The sequence below is a fragment of the Phyllostomus hastatus genome, unplaced genomic scaffold (assembly GCF_019186645.2).
Source record: "Phyllostomus hastatus isolate PE091 unplaced genomic scaffold, TTU_PhHast_1.1 phas_scaffold_317, whole genome shotgun sequence".
In the NCBI taxonomy this organism is placed as follows: domain Eukaryota; kingdom Metazoa; phylum Chordata; class Mammalia; order Chiroptera; family Phyllostomidae; genus Phyllostomus; species Phyllostomus hastatus.
The window spans coordinates 5484934-5510965 of record NW_025334023.1 but is presented as its reverse complement, the minus strand read 5'-3'; the positions used below and the strand labels follow the sequence as shown (position 1 = coordinate 5510965).

General features: G+C 39.4%; 1 protein-coding gene across 1 annotated transcript in view; it reads left to right on the top strand.

The window, feature by feature from the left end:
- LOC123805340 (glycerophosphodiester phosphodiesterase domain-containing protein 4-like) overlaps positions 1 to 26032 on the top strand; it is a 95887-nt gene that overhangs the window by 30016 nt on the left and 39839 nt on the right. Inside the window, 8 exon segments of the mRNA XM_045817814.1 lie at positions 4254 to 4347; positions 6736 to 6795; positions 10822 to 10920; positions 10991 to 11084; positions 11911 to 11988; positions 12786 to 12811; positions 12813 to 12932; positions 13338 to 13420. Coding sequence (XP_045673770.1) covers positions 4254 to 4347; positions 6736 to 6795; positions 10822 to 10920; positions 10991 to 11084; positions 11911 to 11988; positions 12786 to 12811; positions 12813 to 12932; positions 13338 to 13420 — 654 coding nt within the window.

The window sequence follows — 26032 nt, the reverse complement described above, 5'->3', positions numbered from 1 at the left end:
ATGTGTGGAGAAGGGGAAGGGTGATCAAGGAATATATATAAAGGACCCATGGACAAGGACAATATGGTGGGATGTGGGGGCGGGGTGCATAGGTCAGGGGAGAGTAATGGGGGAAAATGGTGACAATTGTAATTGAACAATAATAAAAAAATTTTTTAAAGAAATCTAAGAAAATTTTTTTAAATGTCAGTCTATAGATTCAGTGTAATTCCTATCAAGATACCAATGACATATTTCACAGAACTAGAAAAATATTCCAAATATTTATATGGACTGCAAAGACCCTGAATGGCCACAGCAATCTTGAAAAAGAACAGAGTTGGAGGAATCACACTACCTGGTATCAAACTTTACTGTAAGTCCATAGTGATCAAAACAGCATGGTACTGGCATAAAAACAGAAACATAGATAAACAGAACAGAATAGAGAGCCCAGAAATAAACCCACACCTTTATAGTCAGTCAATATTTGATAAAGGAGGCAAAACATACATTGGGGAATAGGTAGTCTATTCAATAAATGGTTTTGAGAAAATTGTACAGATTCATGCAAAAGAAGTGAAACTAGACTACCTTCTTCCACTGTACACAAGAATAAACTCAAAATGAATTGAAGACTTAACTGGTAGACTCAAAACCATAGAAGTTTTAGAAGAAAACATAGGCAGTAAAATCTGACATTTCACATAGCAGTATTTTTTTTCTGATGTCTTGCTTTGGGCAAGGGGAATGAAATAAAAAAATAACCAAATGGGACTAACAAAAGTTTTTGCACAGTAAAGGAAACCACCAACAAAATGAAAAGACAGCTTACTGAATGGGAGAACATATTCACCAATGATACATCTGATAAGGGGCTAATTTCCAAAATATGAAAAGAACTTATACAACTCAACACCAAAAAAACAAACAGTCCAATTAAAGAATAGACAAAGGACCTGAATAGCCACTTATCTGAAGAGGACATACAGCTGGCCAATAGCTATAGGAAAAGATGCTCAGCATTACTAACCATCAGAGAAGTGAAAATTAAAACCACAATGAAGAGTTCTGGCCAAAATGGAGGCATAGGTAGAAAGGCTTCACTTCCTCACACAACCAAAAGAAGGATAACAACTAGTTTAAAAATAAAAAACAACTAGAACTGCCTGAAATTTGAACTGTATGGAAGTCCAACAACCAAGGAGTTAAAGAAAAATTTAGTTAGACTGGTAAGAGGGATGGAGATAGGTAGCCAATGGGCAGAGAGGACATGCAGCAAGGCTGTAAACCACATGGGCGAGGCAGGGGTTGACTAACCAGGGGTCCCACATTCATGTGCAGATAAGTTGGGAGGAACAATGGGAGTGAGACTGGAAAACCCAGTGTACTAGCATGGGGAAACTAAAGACTCAAAACCTCTGGCTGTAAAACCTGTGGGGGTGACAAAGGCAGGAGAAACTCCCACTCTCATAGGAGAGTCCATTGGAGAGACCCACAGGGTCCTAGAATGTACACAAACCCACCCACCTGGGAAGCAGCACCTGAAAGGGCACAATCTGCTTGTGGGGAGTGAGGGAAGTGATGGAAAGCAGGGTGAGAGCCAGTCAAGTGGCACTGTTCCCTCTCTGACTTCGCCCCCACGTACAGTGCCACAATGCAGGAAAAGGGTTGTCCTGCCCTGGCAAATACCTAAGGCTCTGCCCCTTACAATGTAACAGGTGTGCAGGGACAAAGAAATATGGCCCAAATGAAAGAACAAATCAAAACTCCAGAAAAAGAACTGAGTAACGAAGAGATAGACAACCTATCAGATGCAGACTTCAAAACACTGGTAATTGGAATGCTCACAGAAATTATTGAATTAAGTTGCAAAATGAAGGAAGAAATGAAAGCTAAACAAGGTGAAATAAAGGAAAATATACAGGGAACCAAGAGTGAAGGGAAGGAAACCAAGACTCAAATCAGTAATTTAGAACACAGGTGGCAAACACAAGGCCTGCAGGCTGAATCCAACGCTCCACCTTGTTTTATCCAGCCTGGCACCTTGTTTCTACCCAGCAGCAGTGCCAAGCTCTCACTTAACTGTTAGGAGCAGTTACATTTACACAGTCCTAAAATTACATTCAGCCCTCTGAAGGCAACCTCGAGGCTGATGTGGCCCCTGGTGAAAATGAGGTTGACACTCCTAATTTAGAACCAAAAAGAGGAAGGAATAAATTTCCAAATAGAACAGAATGAAGAAATAAGAATTCAAAAAAAATGAGGAGAGGCTGAGGACCCTCTGGGACAACTTTAAATGTTCCAATATCTGAATCATAGGGGTGCCAGAAGGAGAGAGGAAGAACAAGAAATTGAAAACTTATTTGAAAAAATAATGAAGGAAAACTTCCTCAATCTGGTGAAGGAAGTAGACTTCCAGGAAGTCTAGGAAGCTCAGAGAGTCCCAAAGAAGTTGGATCCCAGAAGAAACACACCAAGGCACATCAGAATTGTATTACCCAAGATTAAAGACAAGAAGAGAATCTTAAAAGCAGCAAGAGAAAAGGAGACAGTTACCTACAAAGAAGTTCCCATGAAATTATCAGCTGACTTCTCAAAAGAAACTGTACCAGCAAGAAAAGACTGGACATAAGTATTTGAAGTCATGAAAGGCAAGGACCTACATACAAGATTACTGTGTCCAGCAAAGCTATCATTTAGAATGGAAGAGCAAATAAAGTGCTTCCCAGATAAGGTCAAGTTAAAGGAGTTCATCATCACCAAGCCCTTATTATATGAAATGTTAAAGGGACTTATCTAAGAAAAAGAAGATCAAAAACTAAGAACAGTAAAATGACAACAAACTCAGAACTATCAACAACTAAACCTCAAAAACAAAAACTAAGCAAACAACTAGAACAGGAACAGAATCACAGAAACAGAGATCACATGGAGGTTATCAGTGGGGAGGGGGAGGAGGGAGATTGTGGGGGAAAGGTATAGGGAATAAGAAGCATAATTGGTAGATACAAAATAGACGGGGAGGTTAAGAATAGTATAGGAAATCGAGAAGCTAAGGAACTTACATGTGCGACCCATGGACATGAACTAAGGGGGGAAGGGGTGGGAATGCTGAAAGGTACGTGTTTACAGGGCAGAGAGGGATAAAGTGGAGAAAAATATGGGACAACTGTAATAGCATAATCAATAAAATATACTTAAAACATATAAAACCGCAATGAAATATCACCTCACACCTGCCAGAATGATCATCATCAGTAAATCAACCAACAAAGTATTGGCAAGGATGTAGAGAAAAGGGAACTCTCATGTTGGTGGTGATGCATTGGTTCAGCCAATGTGGAGAGCAATATGGAGTTAACTCAAAAAATTTTAAATGGAGATGCCTTTTGAGCCAGTGATTCGACTTCTGGGAATATATCTGAAGAAATCTGAAACATTCAAAAGAATATATGTGCTCCTTTGTTTCTTGCAGTGTTATTTGCAGCAGTCAAAATTCAGAAGCAGCCCTGGTGTCCATCAGTGGATAAAAAAAGCTGTGGTACATTTACATAATGGAATACTATGTAGCCAAAAAAAAAAAAAGAAGGAAATCTTACTCTTTGTAACAGCATGAATGGACCTGGAGAGCATTGTGCTAAGTGAAATAAGCCAGTCAGAGAAAGACAAGTACTATATGATTTCACTCATGTAGAATCTAATCAACAAAATAAACTAACAAACAAAATAGAAACAAGCTCATCTGTAGAGAACAGACTAAGCTGTCAGAGGGGATGTGGGTTGCAGGATTGGTGAAAAAGGTGAAGAAATCAAGCATAAGAAAAACCCTAAACATATATATATAAAGAGAGTAATTAAGGTAGTGTCCGTGATGGCATTTATGTAGGAAAATATACAGGCACGTAGACAAGGAACCTGCCAAACTGGAAAGCATTAGTTTTATTAAGGTGGTGAACTTAAGGGTGAGTTTTCTCTTTTAGAATTTCAGAATTTCTGTATTAATATATTGCTTTTGAAAGAGGACATAATTTTTAGTATATATCCTAAATAACAAAAAATTCATACCACTTACACAGACCCCTTTAAGGTATCACATTGTGTATAGGTCGAAGTTAAATTCCTAACTAAATGTCCCCGAGCTGTTTACAGATATGTTCCGAAATGTTTCTCTTCTTATCTCCCTCGGTGTTTTTATGCCACAGCTAGTCCAGTCTTGACACAAATGCTGCTATTTTCTTGTATATTTTAAGGACTGAAACATGTTTTTGCAGGGTTGTTTATCTAATTACAAAATGCTGGTTCTTTTGGTCCCTTCTTTTGCTGAGTTTATTTGGAATCCTGGTTGCCTACTCCTCATTGCTATTGGTGAGTAATGTTCCTTGTTCCCCCCACTCCCTTCCTGAGTAACCTCACAAGGTGCTCCTGCCTATGATATGGTGCCCAATTGGTGCCGGGAACCCTCGGAACCTAAGATTGCTCTTGTCTAAGTAGAGCTGTGGTTTGCATCAACTGCTCAAATTTTAGGCACAAGGGATTGGTGGAGAAAAACAGACCTGTGCTATTAGAGGATGCATCTTGTCACTTTGACCTTTTGAAAAGTTGGCAAAACATCCTTTTTCTATTCTGCTGTTTCATAGCCTATTTTATGGCTCACTCAGTATTGTTATTTTAGGCACCCACAGCTTTACCTTCAGGCACCCTAGCAGTACCTTTACAGACTGAACTGACTCATTTCATTTCCTGTCTCCTGAGAATCAGTCTTTCTGGGCCTCACAGATTAGCTTGCTTTTTAAACCTGTTATAATGTACAACTGCTAGTCTACTAGTCCAGGTGCAAATTACATTTTAGTAAAAGTCTTTTGGCAATAGTGACCCTGCTTCTGTTGTCACGTAGTGGTGTCACGTAGGGATAGGAATTCAGACCAGGCCAGAGAAAGGCCTGTGGAAGTGGATTGGAAAGCTTCTGGGAGAATAACTTTTAGGTAATGAGAGTTGTTCAGTCCCCACTTATGCACAGGGCATATGCATCTGTTATATCACGGTTTCTTGTTCCCGCTGATATCTGGTTTGATATAGAAGAATGAAACTGTCAAATCAGATGCCATTTGCATTAATTTTTTTCAACAAAATATATTAATCATTGTGAGTGATAATTACTGAGTTATAGAGAGATTTAAAAAAACCATAAGTAGTTCTTGTTTCTATGCAGTGCATTTCAAAGAGATATGTATCAGATAAAAAGTTACAACAGTTCCTTAATTCAATGAGTTTAGATCTAGCAGGGTCACTAAATCATAGAGAAAAATAACTAACACAGGCAGAGCATTATAATTGTCATTAGAGAGACCTAAATAAACTTCTACATGGATTCTGGAAAGGAAGAGGTGACTTCTGTCAAGAGGATTAAGTAAGGCTTCTTGGAAGAGTGGGCACTAGAGTGGGATCATGAAGGACTGTTGGCCTTGGACATGAGTGTATGCGGATGGAGAGGAACATTCCAGGTGAGAGACATCATGACAAATTGGCAAGACAGAACAATATGGGGTGTGACAATGTAAGAGGGAAAGGCTAGTCTGTTAGTGCGAAGGGCTTAATGAAGAATAATGGGGGACATGGCTACAAACATAGGCCTGTGACAGCTTTCGGAAGCCTGGAAAATAAGTCTAAAACTTTTAGCATAAATCAGATTTCCATTTTAGGAAAATCGCTTTAGTAGTTGCGTAGAGGGTGACTATAGGTGGAGAGACAAGTTAGACACTTTTCTTTATAATGGGGAAAATGCAGATGAATGAAGTAGCTGAGCCAAACTCTGGCCACTGAATGGGACTGTTTTCACACACAGTAAACATGAACTGCTGTAGTTGGCTTTTGCGGGGGAATGAGTTCTACTGTCTAATAACAAGTGTATTTTAACAACCCTACTCTACCCTACCTTTTTTGCATGCATACAGTGGCAACAACAGTGAACAAAGAGGGAGACCTGAGTTCTATTTCCAGCTCTATCTTTGGGTTACTTTGAACTTGATCAAGTCAGATTACTCTTCTCAGACTCAGTTTCTTTTATTTGAAATGAGAATGATCATATTTAATAAAATGGTATTTGATAGGGCTGGGTAAAGAAGAAATGAAATTATGTACATAAAATTAATTTGGTAAAAAGGGAAGTGCCATATACATCCCAACACTTAGTTGTATCCTAAGCATCTGAGAACTCCAGTTTTCAATTTTCATCTCCACACAAACTGAGTGCCTGGCTAAGTTGAGATTGAAATCTAACTAAGATTTATTACCTAAATACCAGAGTTAACAGGGATGGTTAACAGTTGTGACAATGACACTGGTTCCTCAAGAAAGAGATTTTAAATAACCCTTGGACATGCTGTCTCCTGTCCTCTGTTCTCTCACAAGTGGGTCTAAGCAATAATTCCAGGAGTAAGGTCCATTACAGGGGGAGGGAAGTTGGAGGAACTTAGGCAGGATGTCAGAGTGTGGAGAGCATAATAATTAGTTCTTCCTGGGGATGCTGGTAGTAGTTACGACAGGAGGGGACATTTGAACCAGCTTTGAAAGGTCAGCGGCCTGGGGAGGGAGAGCTTTTCAGGCAGTGGAACAGCGTGGCAAACTCCCAGAGGCTGAGAAGTGCAGGTATGGCAAGAAGTGCCAGAAGGGAAAGGTGTTTGACTGCAGAACAGTGCTGTGGGCCACAACTCGGTGACTTCAGAATAACCTCTGTTTTCTTCTTTGCTTTCTCAGGTACTTGGATTTCTGTTGATTTGGGAAGGCTGTGAACTCTACCTGCACTGGTGTCATAAGGTGGGACATTTGAATCTTCAAGGGGACCTCAAACCAGGACTGAATGTGCCTTTTTGGCACTCAGTGTTAATGCAGAGCTGTGCTTTTTTCATTGTTCCTGTTAGAAGGAACAGATCTACTTACTCTGTTTCAACTGAAATCATTAAATTTCTAACAGATAGAACTGATTTTCTGAAGGATCTGAGCACAAATTTTATTTTTTTTCACCGCTTCTTATTAAACTTAGTCTCTGACTCTGTTCTTCCTGTCCCATTAAAATCTGAGGTTCCTTTCCCAGTCCTATATAGTCACAAGGACATGCTCATTTTAGTCATTAAAAACTTAGTTTGTTGTAGAAACCCAAACTCTAGCTTGATGACTTCCCCCGTCCCCCACTGTGGAGAGAGCACAGTGGTCCCATTACCTCTCTCACCAAAGGAGGGCGGGCTCAGGGGAACAGCAGATGGGATCAGAGAACACAGTCCCACAAGGAAGGGCTAGCGGGGCACCTGGGGTTGACCCATCAGGACCAGGTACATGCAACAAGAGTTGGCCCTTTGCCCATGGGCTTTTTCCAAGTGTTTCTCAGAGACCCTCCTGCTGAGAACCTGCTGAGAGTTGACCACAACTCTTGGTGGAGCCAATGCCTGTCTTCCTATAGCCCCCAAGTTTGTCTGGTGAGGCCCCTTCACTTGAAGCTTTTTAAGATGACACCAGCATGACTTCTGTCAAAGGATCGGTGTTTGGTCCCCAGGGAGCAGGCCTCAGTGTCCCACCATCTGTGAACGTGCAAGTCATTCCAGCATGGCCTCCCCCCTCGTTTTGTTCTGCCACGTGCTTGTGCAGCAGAGCACAGCCCCTTGCTTTTGGACACACCGCTTCAGGCATGGGTTTGACACATTTCCTCATGTTTCCTGAAACGCGGGAACATGTCAGACCCCTCAGAAGGGGTCCCCTTCAATTTCCTTATACTCGAGACATGTGAACTGGCATATAAATGTAAGAGTTGTTAATTACAGGTGGCTGGAGAAAAAACAGAGTTATTGGAACAGATGGAAATAGAAGTCATAAGGTCTCACAGGGAAAGGATGCAGATTGAGAAGCAAAGAAAACAGGTCTCATTGAGATCACTGCCTTTTTTCAAGTTGAGGCACTGTGATCTGTTAGTCACTACAGAGGATGCCTCTGGGATGAACCATCTGATTGCTACGTCCCAGGCTCGTGCCTGTCGTAGAATCACGCTCGCCTTGCCCCTGCTGCTGCATGGCCTCTGCCACAGCAGGACCCTGTCATTGCCTTGAAGTCAGGAAGCCAGCTTCAATGGCAGCATCTCTCAGCTTTCCTCAGGCACAGGGGAGAGTCCCTGCAGCATCTTTCAAGGATGCTGACCCTTTCCGTACCATGCGGTTCTCAGTGTCCTCTGAGACATCACCCCACAGAACGTGACAGGGAGAGGGTAGGCTTATCATGGGTGAGAGCATTCCAGCACACTTTTCTCATTACATCTTTGTGTACTTCCTTCTGTATTACACCGATTTCATCAAGCCTGGGCCACTGTTGAGCCAGGGTTTCTGATAACCAAAGAAACAATTAGATCCACTTTGAGATGCAAAATACTAGATTCTGATAAACTTCTGAAGGGAATTTGTGTGCACATATCAATACAGTTAGCCTGATCTAAAACTATGTTCTTTTCTCCTTTCCTAGCACTCTTAGTATTCATTCTCACACACATTCTTTAGGTTTTTTGTCAATATAATTTAACAAAGCCTTTATCTCTTGAGGCATTCTGGTATCTAATTCCAGGTTTGAGTCTGCAGGCAATGAGAAGAGATAGAGGTGGTGTATGATAAGAGTTGGCATTTCCTTGGAAGGTAACTACCTTAAACCTGAGGACTATTTATATAAAACTTGGGAGGAAAGACTGCTTCTATTGGCAAGGGGGATCCTGTTGGCTTGGAGTTTTAGTTTTAGTGTACTCGGAATAAACCTAGGAGGAAAGGGTTAGCACTGGGCCTATAACCCATTCCTCTTCTACTTAGGGATGCTCAGAGAGGAATCAATGACCTCAATCAAAACTCCTTGTAATATGCTAATATCCCAACCTTCTAGGAAACATACACACTAAAAATACTTCTTAGCTAAAGATAACAGAGATTCTTTATCTATGAAAATTTCTAGCATGTCATAACCTAGTGCATCTGAGTTGTTTATTTTAAAGAACCCTGGAATTTATAGATCTGTAGGGTGGGAGGCATGGCTGACTGGAGTTGTATAATTAATGGATATCAGATAAGCATGTTCCATAACCATCAAAGATGCCCTCTGTGAAGCACTGTCTCCACATACTTTGCTCAAAAAGCAGCACACATTTTAAGTCCAAGATCAGACAGAATGTATCCTATTACAAGACAGGGAAGAATTTATTATGAATATCTGCATTTGACAAGATCAGATTTCTCCAAGGGAAGATGTTTTATTTTTCCTATAATTTTAAACTTTTTCCTATAATTGCTTGCACTCTTTAAGTTATTAGTTAAGGTTCATGTTGGTTAAGATCATAGAATCCCATGAGATTCATATGAGTCTGATATGACAGTTAAACTGTTGTGTCGTGGTGTGTTAAGTTTGCTAATGGGGAATTAAGATTTTTGCATGGGTGTGCATAGGAGGGATTGGCCTGTACATGTGCCGCTTAACAACAAGGATACATTCTGAGAAATGTGTCCTTAGGTGGTTTCATCATTGTACGTACATCACAGAGTGTACTTAATCAACTCTAAACAGCAGAGCACACTGTGTCCCGAAGCGATGGGTGTAGCACATTGTTCCTTAGCTACAAACCTGTACAGCAAGTCACTGTACTTGGTACTGTAGGCAACTATAACACATTGGTAAGTATTTGTGTATCTAAACATATGTAAACATAGAAAAGGTACTATGCTTTTATATCTTTGGCGATGCAGTAGGTTTGTTTACACCACATCACCATAAACCCTTGACCAGTGCATCACGCAGTGACATTACCACAGCTACAGCCTCTCTGGGCAGAGAAAATTCTCACCTCCATTTTAACCTTATGGGACCACCATCATATACATGGTCTATTGTTGACTGAAATGTTATTGTGGTACATGACTGTGCTTTTCTTTTCTTGTAATGCCCTTATAGAGATTGTGTGTTAATGTTTTGTTGGCTTCATGAAAGAAGTTAGAAAATGTTATCTCTTTTTCAATTTTCTGGAGGAATTTGGTAAAGATTGGAAAATATTACTTTCTTAAAGGTTTGGTAAAATTAAGCATTCATGCCAGAAAGCCCTGGAGTTATTTTGGAAGAAGGTTCAATTATTGATACAATTACTTTAATAAATATAGAAATTATGGAAATAAAGGAACTAAGAAGTCTCCAGAGGGCAGCACATTTATAAAAGACTACATTTTAAGGGGAAGAAGTTAGTTATATTACTTGGTCTCAATGTTTTTCCTCTATGAAGTATATAGTGTTCTGTCAGGTGGATTCTTTTAATCTCTTCAAAAACTATTGAATGCTTAAAATGTGATTATGATTACATCCTCACTACATTCTGCAGGGCAGTGTGGATGTAATCATAATACTACCCTTGCTTTCATGAAGTTTACAGTCTATTGGGAAAACATACATTGCAAAGGTAATTATAAAATATATACCTGTGATGGTATAAATTGGAATAAAAGAAGTAGTGGATATTTGTAATGCTCATTGTTGAACCGAGTGAGAGATTCCAGAAAATGCTAAGGGCTGAGTGGAGGCTGGAGATGATAATTAGTAAAGGCAGCAGACCACGTAGCTGTGTGATTCTTTCCCCAGCCATGCTATACAACAAATACTCGGGAGCAAAGAAGGTAAATGATTGGATTTATCCAACATCGGGGGTTTGCAGGATGGTCAGAGTAAAGGATGAGGAAATGAGGTCCCTGGCACTGTGGGGACACACCCAATTCCCAAGGACAGTTCTGATCATCAAAGCCTAGTGCCTGGCAGTCAGGAGATACTGTTTTGTTTCCCCAGATCCTGATTGTGCTAGTGATTGGGATATGCACGTTTTTTATGACGGTTTTATGCAAATTCTGGCATGACCGGTGGCTGACACTGGGGCTCTCACTGAAGGTACGCATCATCCTGCAGGGCTAGCACTGTTTGTCCAGTGCATCCAGCCTGACTTTTGGCTTTTTCCCAGATCTTGGCTCCCTACATACACCTGAGCAGCATAACCATGATGGTTCTCCTTTCCTGGCCTGTGGCCTTCTACTTGGTCCATTGGGAACAAGAAGGTATGTCATGTGGGTGGAGCCTCATCCTTTCAGCTCTGGCTTCAGCTTGCATACTCCACTCAGCAAAACACGAGCTTGGTAAATAGTCACCACTCTGCCCTTTTGAAATTCCTTTAGCTTATTACTCAGGCATGTTCCTGTGGTCAAACTCACAAGCCCACGTGGCCTGTCAGCACATTTTCCTGACCAGACAGGCCTGCTTCTTAAGACGATTCTCCTAGGAAAGTAAGAAAGATCTCCATGTTGTTAACACAGTGACTGTCTGAAAGGGAATGGGGTTGGGGGGGGGGAGGGTAGAGGCCACATTAATGTTATTTGACACAGGGATGGTACTAGTCACTCTGTTCTTTCAGATTGTGTTCAAACATTACTGGTTTCACTAGTGAGCTTAGACTAGGTCAGAGGTCCCTGCTTATACTCTAGTAATGCAAAACAGGCCACTGTGAGTCACTGTCACACCTGCTTGAGAATGTCTACCTCTGCCACTGGTTTCCTCTCCATTCTTTCCCAAATATCATGGAAACAAGTGAGAATCAGAGCTATACATTACATTGCCTTGAGAATGAACTTATTTCTCAGGATCTTGACTGAGAGACTAGCAGGATCATTTTTTATGTGTCTCTTTTTACTCTTGGTTAAACAAGGAGTGTTTGCTTCCTGACTGTACAAGGCTGGAGACAAGAGAGTGACTAGATTGGTAGTGTTGCCATTGTGTGTTTGTACGTGTGTGTGTGTGTGTGTGTGTGTAGTGTGAAAAATAGGAAATTTTTGGGGCAAGAGCTTAAAGGGAACAATAATGAACTCTTTTCCATTTCTGAAATTTTAGCTAGATTCAGAAGAAAAAAGATGATACACTATGGGAGAAGAGGAGTAAAGAGATGTACTAGACTCACAAAGCTGAGAGGTTAGAGCTAGAGATATGTATTTGAAAGTGATTAAAGTATCGCTGGTAACTTAAAATACACAAATGGGTAAAATTCTCAGTCTGCAATAATAAGTGTTCGGGAGTGACCAGTTTTAACAGGCATTCTGGATGAGCAATGTGTGTGTGTGAGAGAGAGACACAGAGAGACACAGAAGCAAATGAGGTGTTAATGTTTCTTGAGTACCCATTATGAGTCAACATGGGCATATCGACTCTGTGAGGTAGATGGTAGCAGCAAGATGGCCCCAATGTTCAGAAGGAAGAAAATGGAGAGCCAGAGAGGTTAAGCAATGTGTCCTTAGTCACACAGCTTGTCAGTGGTAGTCTCTGGCTTTGAACTCAGATTTCTCTCAGCGGCACCCCTTCCACTGTCCTGCACTGCATTCTATATAGGGGCGTTTTAGGCCAATCTTTACAGGCTTCAGGGCTTTCTCAGCAGCAGCCATTGTGCCCCTACTCCTGAGGAGGAATTCCTTAACATCCCTCTCCTTCCTTTCCTTCCCACCCCCTGCACAGTTCATTTCCTGTAGATTTCCATAGAATAATATTGCCTTCATAATAATGCTCACACTTGGATAGTCCTGTTCTTTCAAATCACTGAAACCAAGTGGGGATGTGACAGAACTAGAGAGGACGTCAGGCGATCCACAGAGCCCATGAAACCCACACACTGCGTGTTCGCTGACTGCTGCTTTGGGAGAGTTAGTTGCTTTGAATGGGTCTCCATCTCTCTTTATCTTTTTCTTCTTACTCTGCCCTCCTTCCAACTTTTTCAGCTGTACAAGTGGCTATTGGATTGCCATTTTTTTCTTATCCTTTGCTGTCTCTTTCTGGTGCCATTGGGGATTCATTCTCCCTGCCTTCAGGAGAAGGATGAGTTGGGACCCAAGCCGGGCCTCTTTGGACATAGAGGTGCGCCCATGGTAGGTGTGAGCCTGGTGTCCATGGGTGAGTACCTGTGTGCGTGGGCTTTATGGATAAGGGGAGGGGACCTCAGAATCTCAGGAATCTCTGGAGAAGAAAAGGGGTTGGCTTCAGATTACCAGATAAAGAGTTAATTGTAGAGGTTGCACTTGAACCCAGGTCACCTCTCAGTCCATTTCTCGTTACTGTGCCCAGTGGCATTGCCTCAGAAGCTCAGATGAGCATAGTCCCAGGTCCGTATTGGGTGGAGGGGAATAAAGGCAGGCTCTTTGAAAAATAATCTCCCAGGCAGCCAAGCGCTGCTCCCTGAAGCCCTTTTGTCACTGGGCTCCCTCCCTGCTATTAAAGGGATGTTGGGAGGAGAAACTCGGAGGTAGATGGTCTGATGTCCTTTTCTTCCACAGCTGGGGCCTGAGAATACCATGATGTCCTTTGAGAAAGCTGTTGAAAATGGGGCCTATGGGCTGGAGACTGACATATACGTGAGGTAGGAAAGCAGAGGTTGGTGGGAAGGAGAGAAGGCTGATGAGATGGAAGATGACCAGCCTGGGCGAGCTGTAGAGAGGACGAGCCCCGGGGGTACCTCCTGTGCTCATGTGCCGTGGATGCACAGAGCGCACTCACAGGGACCACTGCTCCCTTCCAAGTCAGTCTCTTAGTATGAGCTCAGAAATCATCATACTCTGTATAGACTCCACACATAATTCATGTTTGTCCCCTTGCAAACCATGCTTAACCTTAAACCCCATGCCCTTACCTAGCAATGTGCTTACCTAACAGTCCCTGGACACCCACTGTATCCCAGGCCTTCTTCTGAGTGCCATTGGGAGGCAAATGAGTACAATGCACTCCTACTGAGGAGATGCTCCCAGCCAGTGAAGGAGATGTGGTGTGTTTACCACAGTATAAGATGATTTGTATTTTTTTGGTGTTGAGTTTTGTAAGTTTTTTATAAATTTTGATTATGAACCCCTTGTCAGATGTATCAGTGAATATGTTCTTCCATTGTTCGTTGTCTTTTTATTTTGTTGATGATTTCTTTTGCTGTGCAAAAACTCTTTAGTTTGATGTAGTCCCATTTGTTTGTTTTTCTTTTGTTTCCCTTGTCTGGGGAGATATATCTGAAAAAATATTGCTATGAGAATATCTGAGATTTTGTTGGTTATGTTTTCTTCTGATTTTTCTGGTTTTGGGTCTAACATTTAAGTCTGATCCCTTTTGAATTTACTCCTGTGCATGGTGTAATAAGGTGGTCTAATTTCCTTTTTCTGCCTGTATCTGTCCAGTTTTCCCAACACCATTTATTGAATAAACAATCTTTAGCCCATTTTATATGTTTGCTTCCTCAATCAAATATTAATTGACTATAAACATGTGGGGTTATTTCTGGGCTCTCTATTCTGTTCCATTGATTTATGTGTCTGTTTTTATGCCAGTACCGTGCTGTTTTGACTACTGTGACCTTATAGTACAGTTTGATATTAGGTATCGTGATTCCTCTAACTTTGTTCTTCATTCTCAGATTACTGTTGCAATGTGAGGCCTTTTTGGTTCTATTTAATTTTTGAGATATTTGTTCCAGTTCTGTGAAATAGGTCATTGGAATCTTGATAGAAATTGCATTGAAATCTATAGATTTTTTGGGTAGTATGAATATTTAATGATGTTAATTCTTCTTATCCATGAACATGGTATGTGCTTCCACTTATTTGAATCTTCTTCAGTTTCTTTCTTTGGTGTCTTGTAACTTTTGGAGTACAGGTCTTTTACATCCTTGGTTAGTTTTTTTTCTTTCTTTTTCTATTGTGTTTTTTTTTCTTTCTTTTTTATTGTTGTATACATGTCAGGGAATATGTATGAAGGACCCTTGGCTAGGCTTATTCCTAGGTATTTCATTCTTTTTAAAGCAATTGTGAATGGGATTGTTTTCTTAATTTCCCTTTCTGTTAGTTCATTATTAGCACATAAAAATGCAACTGATTTTTGGATATAACCCCTTAAAAATGGGCAAAGAACCTGAAGACACTACTCCTAGACACTACTCATAGACACTACTCCAGAGAGAATATACTGATGGCCAATAGACATATGTAAAGATGCTCAACATCACTAATCACCAGAGAAATGGAAATGAAAACCACAGTGTGAAATCATCTCTCACCTGTCAGAATGGCCATCATCAATTAAACCAAGAAACAATAAGTGCTGGTGAGGATGTGGAGAAAGGGGAACCCTTTTGCACTGTTGGTGGGAATGCAGATTGGTGCAACCACTGTGGAAAGCACTATGGAGATACCTCAAAAAAATTAAAAATGGAACTGCCTTATGACCAAGCAACCCCACTTCTGGGAATATATCCAAAGAAACCTGAAAACATTAATTCGAGAGAACATAAGCACCTGTATGTTCATTGCAGCATTATTTACAATCTTCAAGATATGGAAGTAGCCCAAGTGTCTATCAGTAGATGAGTGGATAAAACACCTGTGGGAAGTTCACACAATGCAACACTATTTGGCTACAAAAACAAAAATTTTTTTACTATTTTTGATAATATGGATGGACCTGGAGAACATTATGGTAGGTGAAATAAGAGAAGTCAGAGAAAGGCAAATACCTATGATTTCATTCATATGTGGAACCTAATGAACAAACTGAACTAACAAGCAAAATAGAGACAAACTTAGAGAGAGCAGGATGATAGCTAAGGGGGGTAAAAGGTGGAGGGATTGAGCAATAAGGAAAAAGGACTCATGGACATGGACAACAGTGTGGTGATTGATCGTGAGGGGTGGAGTGTTTAAGGGGACTAAATGGCAATGGAAAAATAAAATAATAAACAAATAAATAAATAAGCCATTTGTGGGGAGTGCCTTCCAGAGAAGATTTAGTCAAATGCAATGGAACCTCAGTGGAGCAAAAGGCCATTTCCTATTGTGTGAAAAACACCTGTGTACTCTGAATTGTTTTCGGGTTGGGTCTTGAAGGAAAAAATATTATTTTACCAAATATATATGCAGAAAGATGGTATTCCAGGCAGGGGCAGCAGCTTATTCAAGGGCATATAAATCAGAAACGACAACTTCGTACATCAGCGCGCTAACCTGCATGGATGCCAAATTGGCGTGCTGTGGGGACAGGAGAGGGCCACATGAGGAGGAGGATTGGCTGCAAGGCTCACTGAGGCTGGATCAAGGAGACGCTTCCATGTGTGGAGGGCAGCCGCGGTAGGTTTTAACAGATTCCCTTCTTGTTTTAGGAAGACTCACTGGGCAGTCTATGAGGGAGACTTCTCAGGGAGCTGGGTAGTGGGCTGTAGCAATGTCCAAGGGAAAACAAAGGGTCAGGGCAGGGGTGTGGACAAAAGACCTGCTAGCTGTAAAACTCTGTGTACCTGAGCACCTGGCAGGAGAGAGGCTTTGTCTGTAGCATGAATAAATTAGTGAATGTGGTGAGTACAAACTCCCTCCACAGCCTTTCTGAGGCAAACAGAAAAGAAATGAACATTTAATTCAAAGATGAGGAAACGTGGTTTGAAATGTATTGGTCAGGTCACTGGGCTGGAGTGCACGTGACACAGCCAGGGTCGGAACTAGATCTCTCCCTCCCTCAGGCCCTTGCAACCACTATTCTGTCTCCTCTTTCTGTGAGTTGGTCTACTCTAACCCATACCAGTGGAATTATATGGTATTTGTCATTTTGTTTTTGGCTCATTTTACCTAGCACAGTATCAAGTTTCATTTATACTGTAGCATATGTCATAACTTTCTTCCTTTTTTTATTGTGTTAAAAAACATAAAACTTGAAACTCATCATCTTCATCATTTTTAAGTATACAGGTCAGAAGCATTAACTATATTTACATTGTCATGAAACATCTCAATGATTTTTTCATCTTGGAAATCGGAATGTCTGTCACCATTATACAACTCTCTCTTGCCGTCTCTTCTTAGCCCCTGGTAACAACCATTCTACTCTTTGTTTCTATGTATTTTACTACTTTGTATACCTTGTATAAGTGGAATCATATAGAATTTGTATTTTTCTGACTGTCTTATTTCACTTAGCATAATGTCTTCAAGGTTTATCCATGCTGTTGCATGTGACAGACTTTCCTTCCTTTTTCAGGCTGAAAAATATTGTATTGTATGTCCATACCACATTTTGCTTACCCATTCATCTGCCAATGGACATTTTTTGTTTTTTTGTTATTTTGATCAAAAGGCTTGTTTATTTAAAAAATATCATAGCATTTACTATTTACTGTCATACTTTATAAATAGCTTTTTTTATTGTTTATTCTATTAGTTGTCCCAATTTTACCCCTTTTGCCCACTCCATCACCCTGAGTCAATTACCTCTCTGTTGTCCATGTCTGTGAGTCATTCATATATGTTCTTCATATTCTTTGACTAGTCCCTTCCCCTTCCTTCCACCATTCCCACTCTCCCTTCTTCCCTCCTATAACTATCAGTCTGTTCCATGTTTCCATGTCTCCGAATCAGTTTTTTTTCCATTAGTTTATTTTGTTCATTAGATTCCAGTTATAAGTGAGATCATACGGTATTTGTCTTTTGCTGACTTGCTTATTTCACTTAGCATAACAGTTTCCAGTTCCATTCCTGCTGTCACAAAAGGTAGGACTACTTTCTGCTGCGTAATGTTCCATTATGTAAATGTACCGCAGTTTTTTAATCTACTCATCTACTGTTTCCAACACTTGGCTATTATAAATAGAACTGCTATGAACATTGGGGTGCATAGATTCTTTTGAATTAGTGTTTCAGGATTGTTAGGGTATATTTTCAGCAGGGGAATTGCCAGGTCATAAGGTAGTTCAACTTTTAATTTTTTGAGGAAATTCCATACTGTTTTCTACAGTGGCTGCACCAGTCTGCATTCCCACCAACAGTGAATTAGGGTCCCCTTTTCTCTACATCCTGGCCAGCACTTGTTTGTTGATTTATTAATGATGGCGATTCTCACAGGTGTGAGGTGATACCTCATTGTGCTTTTAATTTGCATCTTTCTGAAGGCTAATGGTGCTGAGCATCCTTTCTTATGTTTATGAGCCATCTGTATGTCCTCCTTGGAGAAGTGTCTGTTCAGGTCCTTTGCCCATTTTTTAACTGGATTTTTTGTCATCCTAGTGTTCAGTCATATGAGTTCTTGATATATTTTGGAGATTAAACCCTTATCCAATGTATCATTGGCAAATATGTTCTTCCATATGGTCAGTTCCCTTTTCATTTTGAGGATGATTTCTTTAGCCGTGCAAAAGCTTTTTAATTTGATGAAGTTCCATTTGTTTATTTTTTCCTTTATTTCCCTTGCTCTAGGACTTATATCAGTAAAAATATTGCTATGTGGGATGCCTGAAATCTTACTGCCTATGTTGTTTGCTAGTACTGTTATGCTGTTACAACTTATATTTAAGTCCTTATCCATTTTGAGTTTATTCTGGTGTATAGTGTAAGTTGATCATCTCCCTCAATACCATTTATTGAAGAGATTGTTTTTCCTCCATCATATACTTGTGTCTCTTTTATTGAATATTAATTGACCATAGAGACATGGGTTTACTTCTGGGCTCTCTCTTGTGTTCCATTGATCTGTGTGTCTATTCTAATGCCAGTGCCAGACAGACTGTCTTGATTACAGTGGCCTTGTAGTATAGTTTAATGTCACACATTGTGACCTCTTCAACTTTGTACTTTGTTCTCAAGATTGCTGGGGCTATTTGGGGTCTTTTTTAGATCCATATAAATTTTTGAAATATTCTAGATCTATGAAATACTCCATTGGTATTTTAATAGGACTTGTGTTGAATCTGTAGATTGCTTTGGGTAGTGTGGACCTTTTAATGATGTTGATTCTTCTCATCCATGAACATGGCATATGCTTCCATTTATTTGTATCCTCCTCAATTTCTTTCTTCAGTGTACTATAGTTTTCTGAGTACAGGTCTTTTACATCCTTGGTTAAATTTTTTAAAATTATTTATTGTTGACACTATTACAGATGTTCCCTATTTCCCACCTGCCCCCTGCTTTGTGCACCTCAACCCAGCCCCTCCTACCTCTCCCCCTGGCCTTTACCACACTATTGTCTGTGTCCACGGGCTATGCATATATATTCTTTTGTTAATCCCTTCACCTCTTTTTATCCAGCACCCCCCCCACCCCTGCCCCTCTGACATTTGTCAGTCTGTTCCATGTATCCATGCCTCTGGTTCTGTTTTGTTGTTAATTTTGTTTATTAGTCAGATCATATGGTATTTGTCTTTCTCTGACTGGCTTATTTTGCTTAGCATAATAATCTCCAGGTCCATCCATGCTGTCTCAAAGGGTAAGATTTCCTTTATTATAGCCACATAGTATTGTAAATGTACCACAGCTTTCTTATCCACTCACCTACTGATGGGCACTTGGGCTGTTTCTAGATCTTGGCTATTGTAAATAATGCTGCTATGAACATTGGGGTACATATATATTTTATGATTGGTGTTTTAGGATTCTTAGGATATATTCCCAAAAGTGAAATAACTGGGTCAAAAAGCAGTTCCATTTTTAATTTTTTGAGGAAACTGCATACTGTTTTCCAAAGTGGTTGCTCCCATGGGCATTCCCACCAGCGGTACACTAGGGTTCCCTTTTCTCCACATCCTTGCCAGCAATTGTTGTTTGTTGATTCCTTGATATCAGTCATTCTGACAGGTGTAAAACTACTTCATTGTGGCTTTAATTTGGAACTCTATTCAAATTTAATTTGATCATCTCTATGTCCTCTTTGGAGAAGTATCTATTCAGGTCCTTAGCCCATTTTTAATTGGATTGTTTGTCTTCCTGGTGTTGAGTTGTATAGGGTCTTTTCATATTTTGGAAGTTAACCCTTTATCAGATGTATCATTGGAGAATATGTTCTCACATTCAGTGGGTTCCCTTTGCATTGTGTTCCTGGTTTCTCTTGCTATGCAGAAGCTTTTCAGTTTGATGTACTTCCATTTGTTTACTTTTTCCTGTGTTTCTTTTGCCCTAGGAGACATCAGCAAAAATATTGCTCCAAGAGATGTCTGAGATTTTAGTATGTTTTTTTCTAGGATTTTTATGGTTTCACAACTTACATTTAAGTTCTTTACACATTTTAATTATGTGTTTGGTGTAAGTTGGTGACAAAGTTGCATTTTTTCCCATAAACCTGCCCAAGTTTACCAACACCATTTATTGAAGAGACTGTCTTAACCCTATTGTATGTTCTTGCCTCCTTTGTCAAATATTAATTGACCATATAGGTGTGGGTTCATTTTTGGACTCTATTCTGTTTTTTTAAAATTAATTATTTATTTATTTTAGAGACAGGAGAAGGGAGGGAGAAAGAGAGGGAGAGAAACATTAATGTGTGGTTGCCTCTTATGTGGCCCCCACTGGGGACCTGGCCTGCAACCCAGGCATGTGCCCTGACTGGGAATCGAACCAGCAACGCTTTGGTTCGCAGCCCGCACTCGATCCACTGAGCTACACCAACCAGGGCTATTGTGTGTGTGTGTGTGTGTGTGTGTGTGTGTGTGTATCTAGTTTCTATTTTTATGGCACTACCAGATTGTTTTGATTACAATGGCTTTTTAGTATAGTTTCATATCTGGTATTGTGATCCCTCCAACTTCATGCTTCTTTCTCAAGATTGCCAAGGCTATTTGTTTTTTTTTATTCCATATGTATTTTTGAAATATTTGTTCTAGATCTGTGAAATATGCCATTGGCATTTTAATAGGAATTGCATTGAATCTATAGATTTCTTTGGGTAGTACAGACATTTTAATGATGTTAATTCTTCCAATCTATGAAGAGAGTATATGCTTCCATTTATTTGTATCTTCCTCGTTTCTTCCTTGTCCTATAGTTTTCCGAGTACAGGTCTTTTACCTCCTTGGTTAAGTTTATTCCTAGGTACCTTATTTTTTGTTGTTGTTGTTGCTATTGCAATAGTATTTGGGATTGTCTTCTTAGTTTCTTTTTCTGAGAGTTTATTATTGGCGTATAAAAATGCCACCAATTCCCAGATATTAATTGTCTTTCTTGCTAATTGTTGAATTCATTTCTTAGTTCTGGTAGCTTTTTGGTGGAGTCATTAGGGTTTTCTATGTGCAATGTCACATCATCTGCTAATATTGAGAGTTTTACTTCCTCCTTTCCAATTTGGAGAGCTCTTTTATTTCTTCTTCTTCTTGGCTGATTGCTGTGGATAGGCCTTCCAGTACTATGTTGAATAAGAGTGGTGCAGGGGACATCTCTGTCTTGTTCCTGATCTTACAGGAAATGCTTTTAAGTTTGTGCCCATTGAGCATGATGTTGACTGTGGGTTTGTCATATATGGCCTTTATTATGTTTATGTATTTTCCCTCTATTTCCACTTTGGTGAGTGGTTTTATCATAAATGGATGCTGGATTTTTATCAAATGCTTTTCTGCAACTATTCATTTGTTTTTGTGGTGTATCACATTTATTGATTTGTGGATATTGTACCAACCTTGCATCCCCAAGATAAATCCCACTTGATTATGGTATATGATCTTTTAATGTATTGCTGGATCCAGTCTGCTAATATTTTATTGAAGAGTTTAGCATTTATATTCATCAGGGATTTTGGCTTATAATTTTCTTTGTACTGTCTTATTCTGGTTTTGGAATTAGGATAATGTGGGCCTTATGAAATGAGCTTGGGAGTTTTCCCTCCTCTTGAATTTTTTTTGAAAAGTTTGGGAATGATGGGTGTTAGTTTTTTGAATGTTTGGTAAAATTCACCTGTGAAGCCATCTGGTCCAGGGCTTTTGTTTGTTGGGAGTTTTTTGATTACTGCCTTAACTTCACTAGTTGTAATCTGTCTATTCAGATTCTCTAATTCTCCCTGATTCAGTTTTGGAAGATTCCATTTTTCTAGGAATTTATTCATGTCTTTCAGATTGTCCAATTTGTTGGCACATAGTTGTTTGTAATATTTTCTTACAATCCTTAATATTTCTTTGGTGTCTTAGAGAAATCCTTGTATTTCTCTAAAAGAGAAATATATATTTCTCTTTTATTTCTAATTTCATTTATTTGGGTCCTCTTTCTTTTTTTCTTGATGAATCTGTTTAAAGGTGTGTTTATCTTGTTTATCTATTAAAAGAACCAGCTCTTGGTTTCATTAACCTCTTGTATTGCTTTTTAGACTCCTATTTTGTTTATTTGTGCTCTGATCTTTATTTTCCTTTCCTTCTACTTACTTTGGGCTTTGTTTATTGGGTTTTTTTTTCAAGTTACTTTAAATGTAAAGTCAGATTGTTTATTTTAGTTTTTTTGTTGTTATTTCCTGAGGTAGGCCTGTAATATTATGAATTTCCCTTTTAGGAATGCTATTGCTGTGCACCATAGATTTTGGGTTGTATTCTTATTTTCATTTGTTTTAAGGTATCTTTTAATTTTTTTTTGATGTCATTGTTAACCCATTCATTGTTTAATAACATGTTATTTAGCTTCCATGTCTTTGCATGTTTTTCAGTGTTCTTTTTTGAAAATTACTTTATTGTTGTTCAATTACAGTTGTCTGCATTTGTCTACAGTTGTGAGTTTTCTCCCCACAACTCCCCCCACCCCAGCCAAACGCAATTCCCTCCCTTGCTTCCACCCGACCCCTTGGTTTTGTCCGTGTGTCCTTTGTAGGAGTTCCTGAAAACCCTTCTCCCCACTGTGCCCTCCCCTCTCCCCTCTGTCTATTGTTATATTGTTCTTAATTTCAGTGCCCCCGGTTATATTTTATTTGCTTTTTTCTTTTGTTGATTATGTTCTAATTAAAGGTGAGATCATATGGTATTTGTCCCTCACCACCTGGCTTATTTCACTTAGCATAATGCTCTCCAGTTCCATCCATGCTGTCTCAAAGGGTAGGAGCTCCTTCCTTCTCTCTGCTACATAGTATTCCATTGTGTAAATGTAGCATAGTTTCTTGATCCACTCATTTGCTGATTGGCAGTTAGGTTGCTTCCAGCACTTGGCCATTGTAAATTGTGCTGCTGTGAACATACGGGAGCATCGGGTCTTTTGGATTGGTGTTTCAGGGCTCTTAGGATATAATCCCAGTGGTGGGATTGCTGGGTCAAAAGGCAGTTCCACTTTTAGTTTTCTGAGGAAATTTCATACTTTTTTCCGCAGTGGTTGCACCAGTCTGCATTCCCACCAACAGTGCACTAGGGTTCCCTTTTCTCCACATCCTCTCCTTGTTTGTTGGACTTGTTTGTTGATTTATTAAGGATGGCCACTTCTGACCAGTGTGAAGTGGTTTCTCATTGTGCTTTTAATTTGCCTCTCTCTGATGGCTAGTGATGTTGAGCATCTTTTCTATGTCTCTGGGCCCTCTATATGTCCTCCTTAGAGAAGTGTCTGTTCAAGTTTTTTGCCCATTTTTTAATTGGGTTTTTTGTCTTCCTGGAGTGGAGTAATGTGAATTCTTCATATATTTTGGAGATCAAACCCTTGTCGGAGGTATCATTGGCAAATATGTTTTTCCATATAGTTGGTTCTCTTTTCATTTTAGTGCTGCTTTCTGTAGCCATGCAGAAGCTTTTTAGTTTGATGAGGTCCCATTTGTTTATTCTTTCTTTTATGTCCCTTGCTTTAGGGGACATATTTGTGAAGATGCTGCTGTGTGAAATGTCTGAGATTTTCCTGCCAATGTTTTCCTCTAGGACTTTTATGGTGTTATGACTTATATTTAGGTCTTTTATCCACCTTAAATTTATTTATGTATGGTGTAAGTTGGTGATCGAGTTTCATTTTTTTTGCATGTATCTGTCCAGATGTCCCAACACCATTTGTTGAAGAGGCTAGTTTTACTCCATTTTATGCTTCTTCCCCCTTTGTCAAACATTAATTGACCTTAGCAACTTGTGTTTATTTCTGGGCTCTCTGTTGTGTTCCATTGGTCTATGTGCCTGTTTTTATGCCAGTACCAGGCTGTTTTGATTACAGTGGCCTTGTAATACAGTTTGATATCAAGCATTGTGATCCCTCTTGCTTTGTTCTTCTTTCTCAAAGTTGCTGCAGCTATTTGGGGTCATGTATGGTTCCATATAAATTTCTGAAATGTTTGTTCTGTATCTGTGAAATATGTCATTGGTACTTTAGTAGGGATTGCATTGAATCTATAAATCACTTTGGGTAGTATGACCATTTTGACTATGTTAATTCTTCCAATCCATGAGCATGGTACATGCTTCCATTTGTTTGTGTCTCCCTTAATTTCTTTCTTCAGGGTTGTATAGTTTTTCTGAGTATAGGTCTTTTACCTCCTTGGTTAGGTTTATTCCTAGGTACTTTATTTTTCTTGTTGCTATATCAAATGGGACTTTTCCCCTGATTATGTTTCTGATATTTCACTGTTGATGTACAAAAATGCCTTTAATTTCTGAGTATTGACTTTCATGTGGCTGTTTTTCCAAATTCATTTATTAGGTCCAGTAGTTTTTTAGTAGATTCTATAAGATTTTTATGTACACTATCATGTCATCTGCAAACAGTGACCGTTTTGTTTCCTCCTTTCCAGTTTGAATGCCTTTTATTTCCTTTTCTTGTCTGATCACTGTGGATAAAACTTCCAATACTATACTGAATAGAAGTGGTGAAAGTGGACAACCTTGTCTTGTTCTTGATCTTAGTGGAAAAGATTTTAGATTTTGCCCATTGAGTATGATGTTGACTATAGGTCTTGCATATATGGCCTTTATTTTGTTGAGGAATGCTCCTTCTATTTTCATTTTGCTGAGTGTTGTTATCATAAATGGGTGCTGTACCTTATCAAATGCTTTTTCTGCATCTATTGATATGATCATGTGATTTTTGTCTTTGCTTTTGTTTATGTCATGTATTACATTTATTGATTTGTGAATATTGTACCATTCTTGCATCCCTGGTGGGCCTATTTCATCTTGTTCTATTAACAATCTTCTCCACATTAAGTTCTAATAGTTAAATGAATCAAAAGAATAAAAAAGTAGAGTTCACCTCTCACAGTTTAGTGCCTGCGGTGCTCTCCCTTGTATATGCTTGCTAAGCTTCTTGGAACCTGCTCCCATGTTGTCTGAAGCTGGTCAGTTGATGTCTTCATTTAGGATCTCTAGGGAGGAACTTCGATGTAAGCTAGTGGCAGATGCTGTCTATGCCTGGCCCTTGGCAACCTGTTTGAAGCAGTCTTGAGGTGGCTTTTTCTACCTTTCCTTCGTTATAAATCTCCTTGTCAGATAGCCTTTAGTTGGTAATTCAAGGTGATTGTTCTCCACTTTAGCTGTATTTCCAATTTGGTTCTGGGAGAAGGTGAGAGTAAGATCCACTTACTTTGCCACCATCTTAAAAAATCCTGGCTGGCAAGCAAGTTTGTCTCTAACAGGAACACATGCTTTGTGTTGGTGGTTGCTGCACCTACATTGTTATTAATTTTTCTTATTAATGTATTTTTTAAAATTAAAAATGATAAAATAGTTTTAAATATTTATTCATACATTTATCATGTCTTATACTTTTCATTCTTTTATGTAGATGCAGATTTCTAATTGGCACCTATGATTTGCCTAAGAATGTCTTTTCATTTTTCTTATTGTGCTGGTCTCCTAGAAATGAATTAGTCTGTCTTTTGTGTATATAGAACATTTTTATTTTCCTTTTTTTGGTTAAATATAACTTTGATTTGTGCCTTGAGGTGAGTTTTGTGTGCCAGAAACATTATGAGTAAAATCAAAATAAGTGTTTAGCCCTGGCTATTGTGGCACAGTTGGTTAGAACATCATCACATAACTGAAGGGTTGCAGGTTCAGTTCCCAAGAAGGACACATACATAGGTTGTGGTCCTATCCCTAGTCTAGACTGGTGTGGGAAGGAACTGATCAATTTTTTCTCTCACATTAATGTTTCTCTTTCCCCCTTCCTCTCTCCTTCCCTCTGTCTTTAAAGAACAATGAAAAAAAATGCCCTCAGGTGAAGATTTAAAAAAATATAACTGTTTAGCTTGTTACATTCAGGACACTAGTTCTTACTTAATAACATAGCTTTTTAAATTTATTTCTAAACCTTAT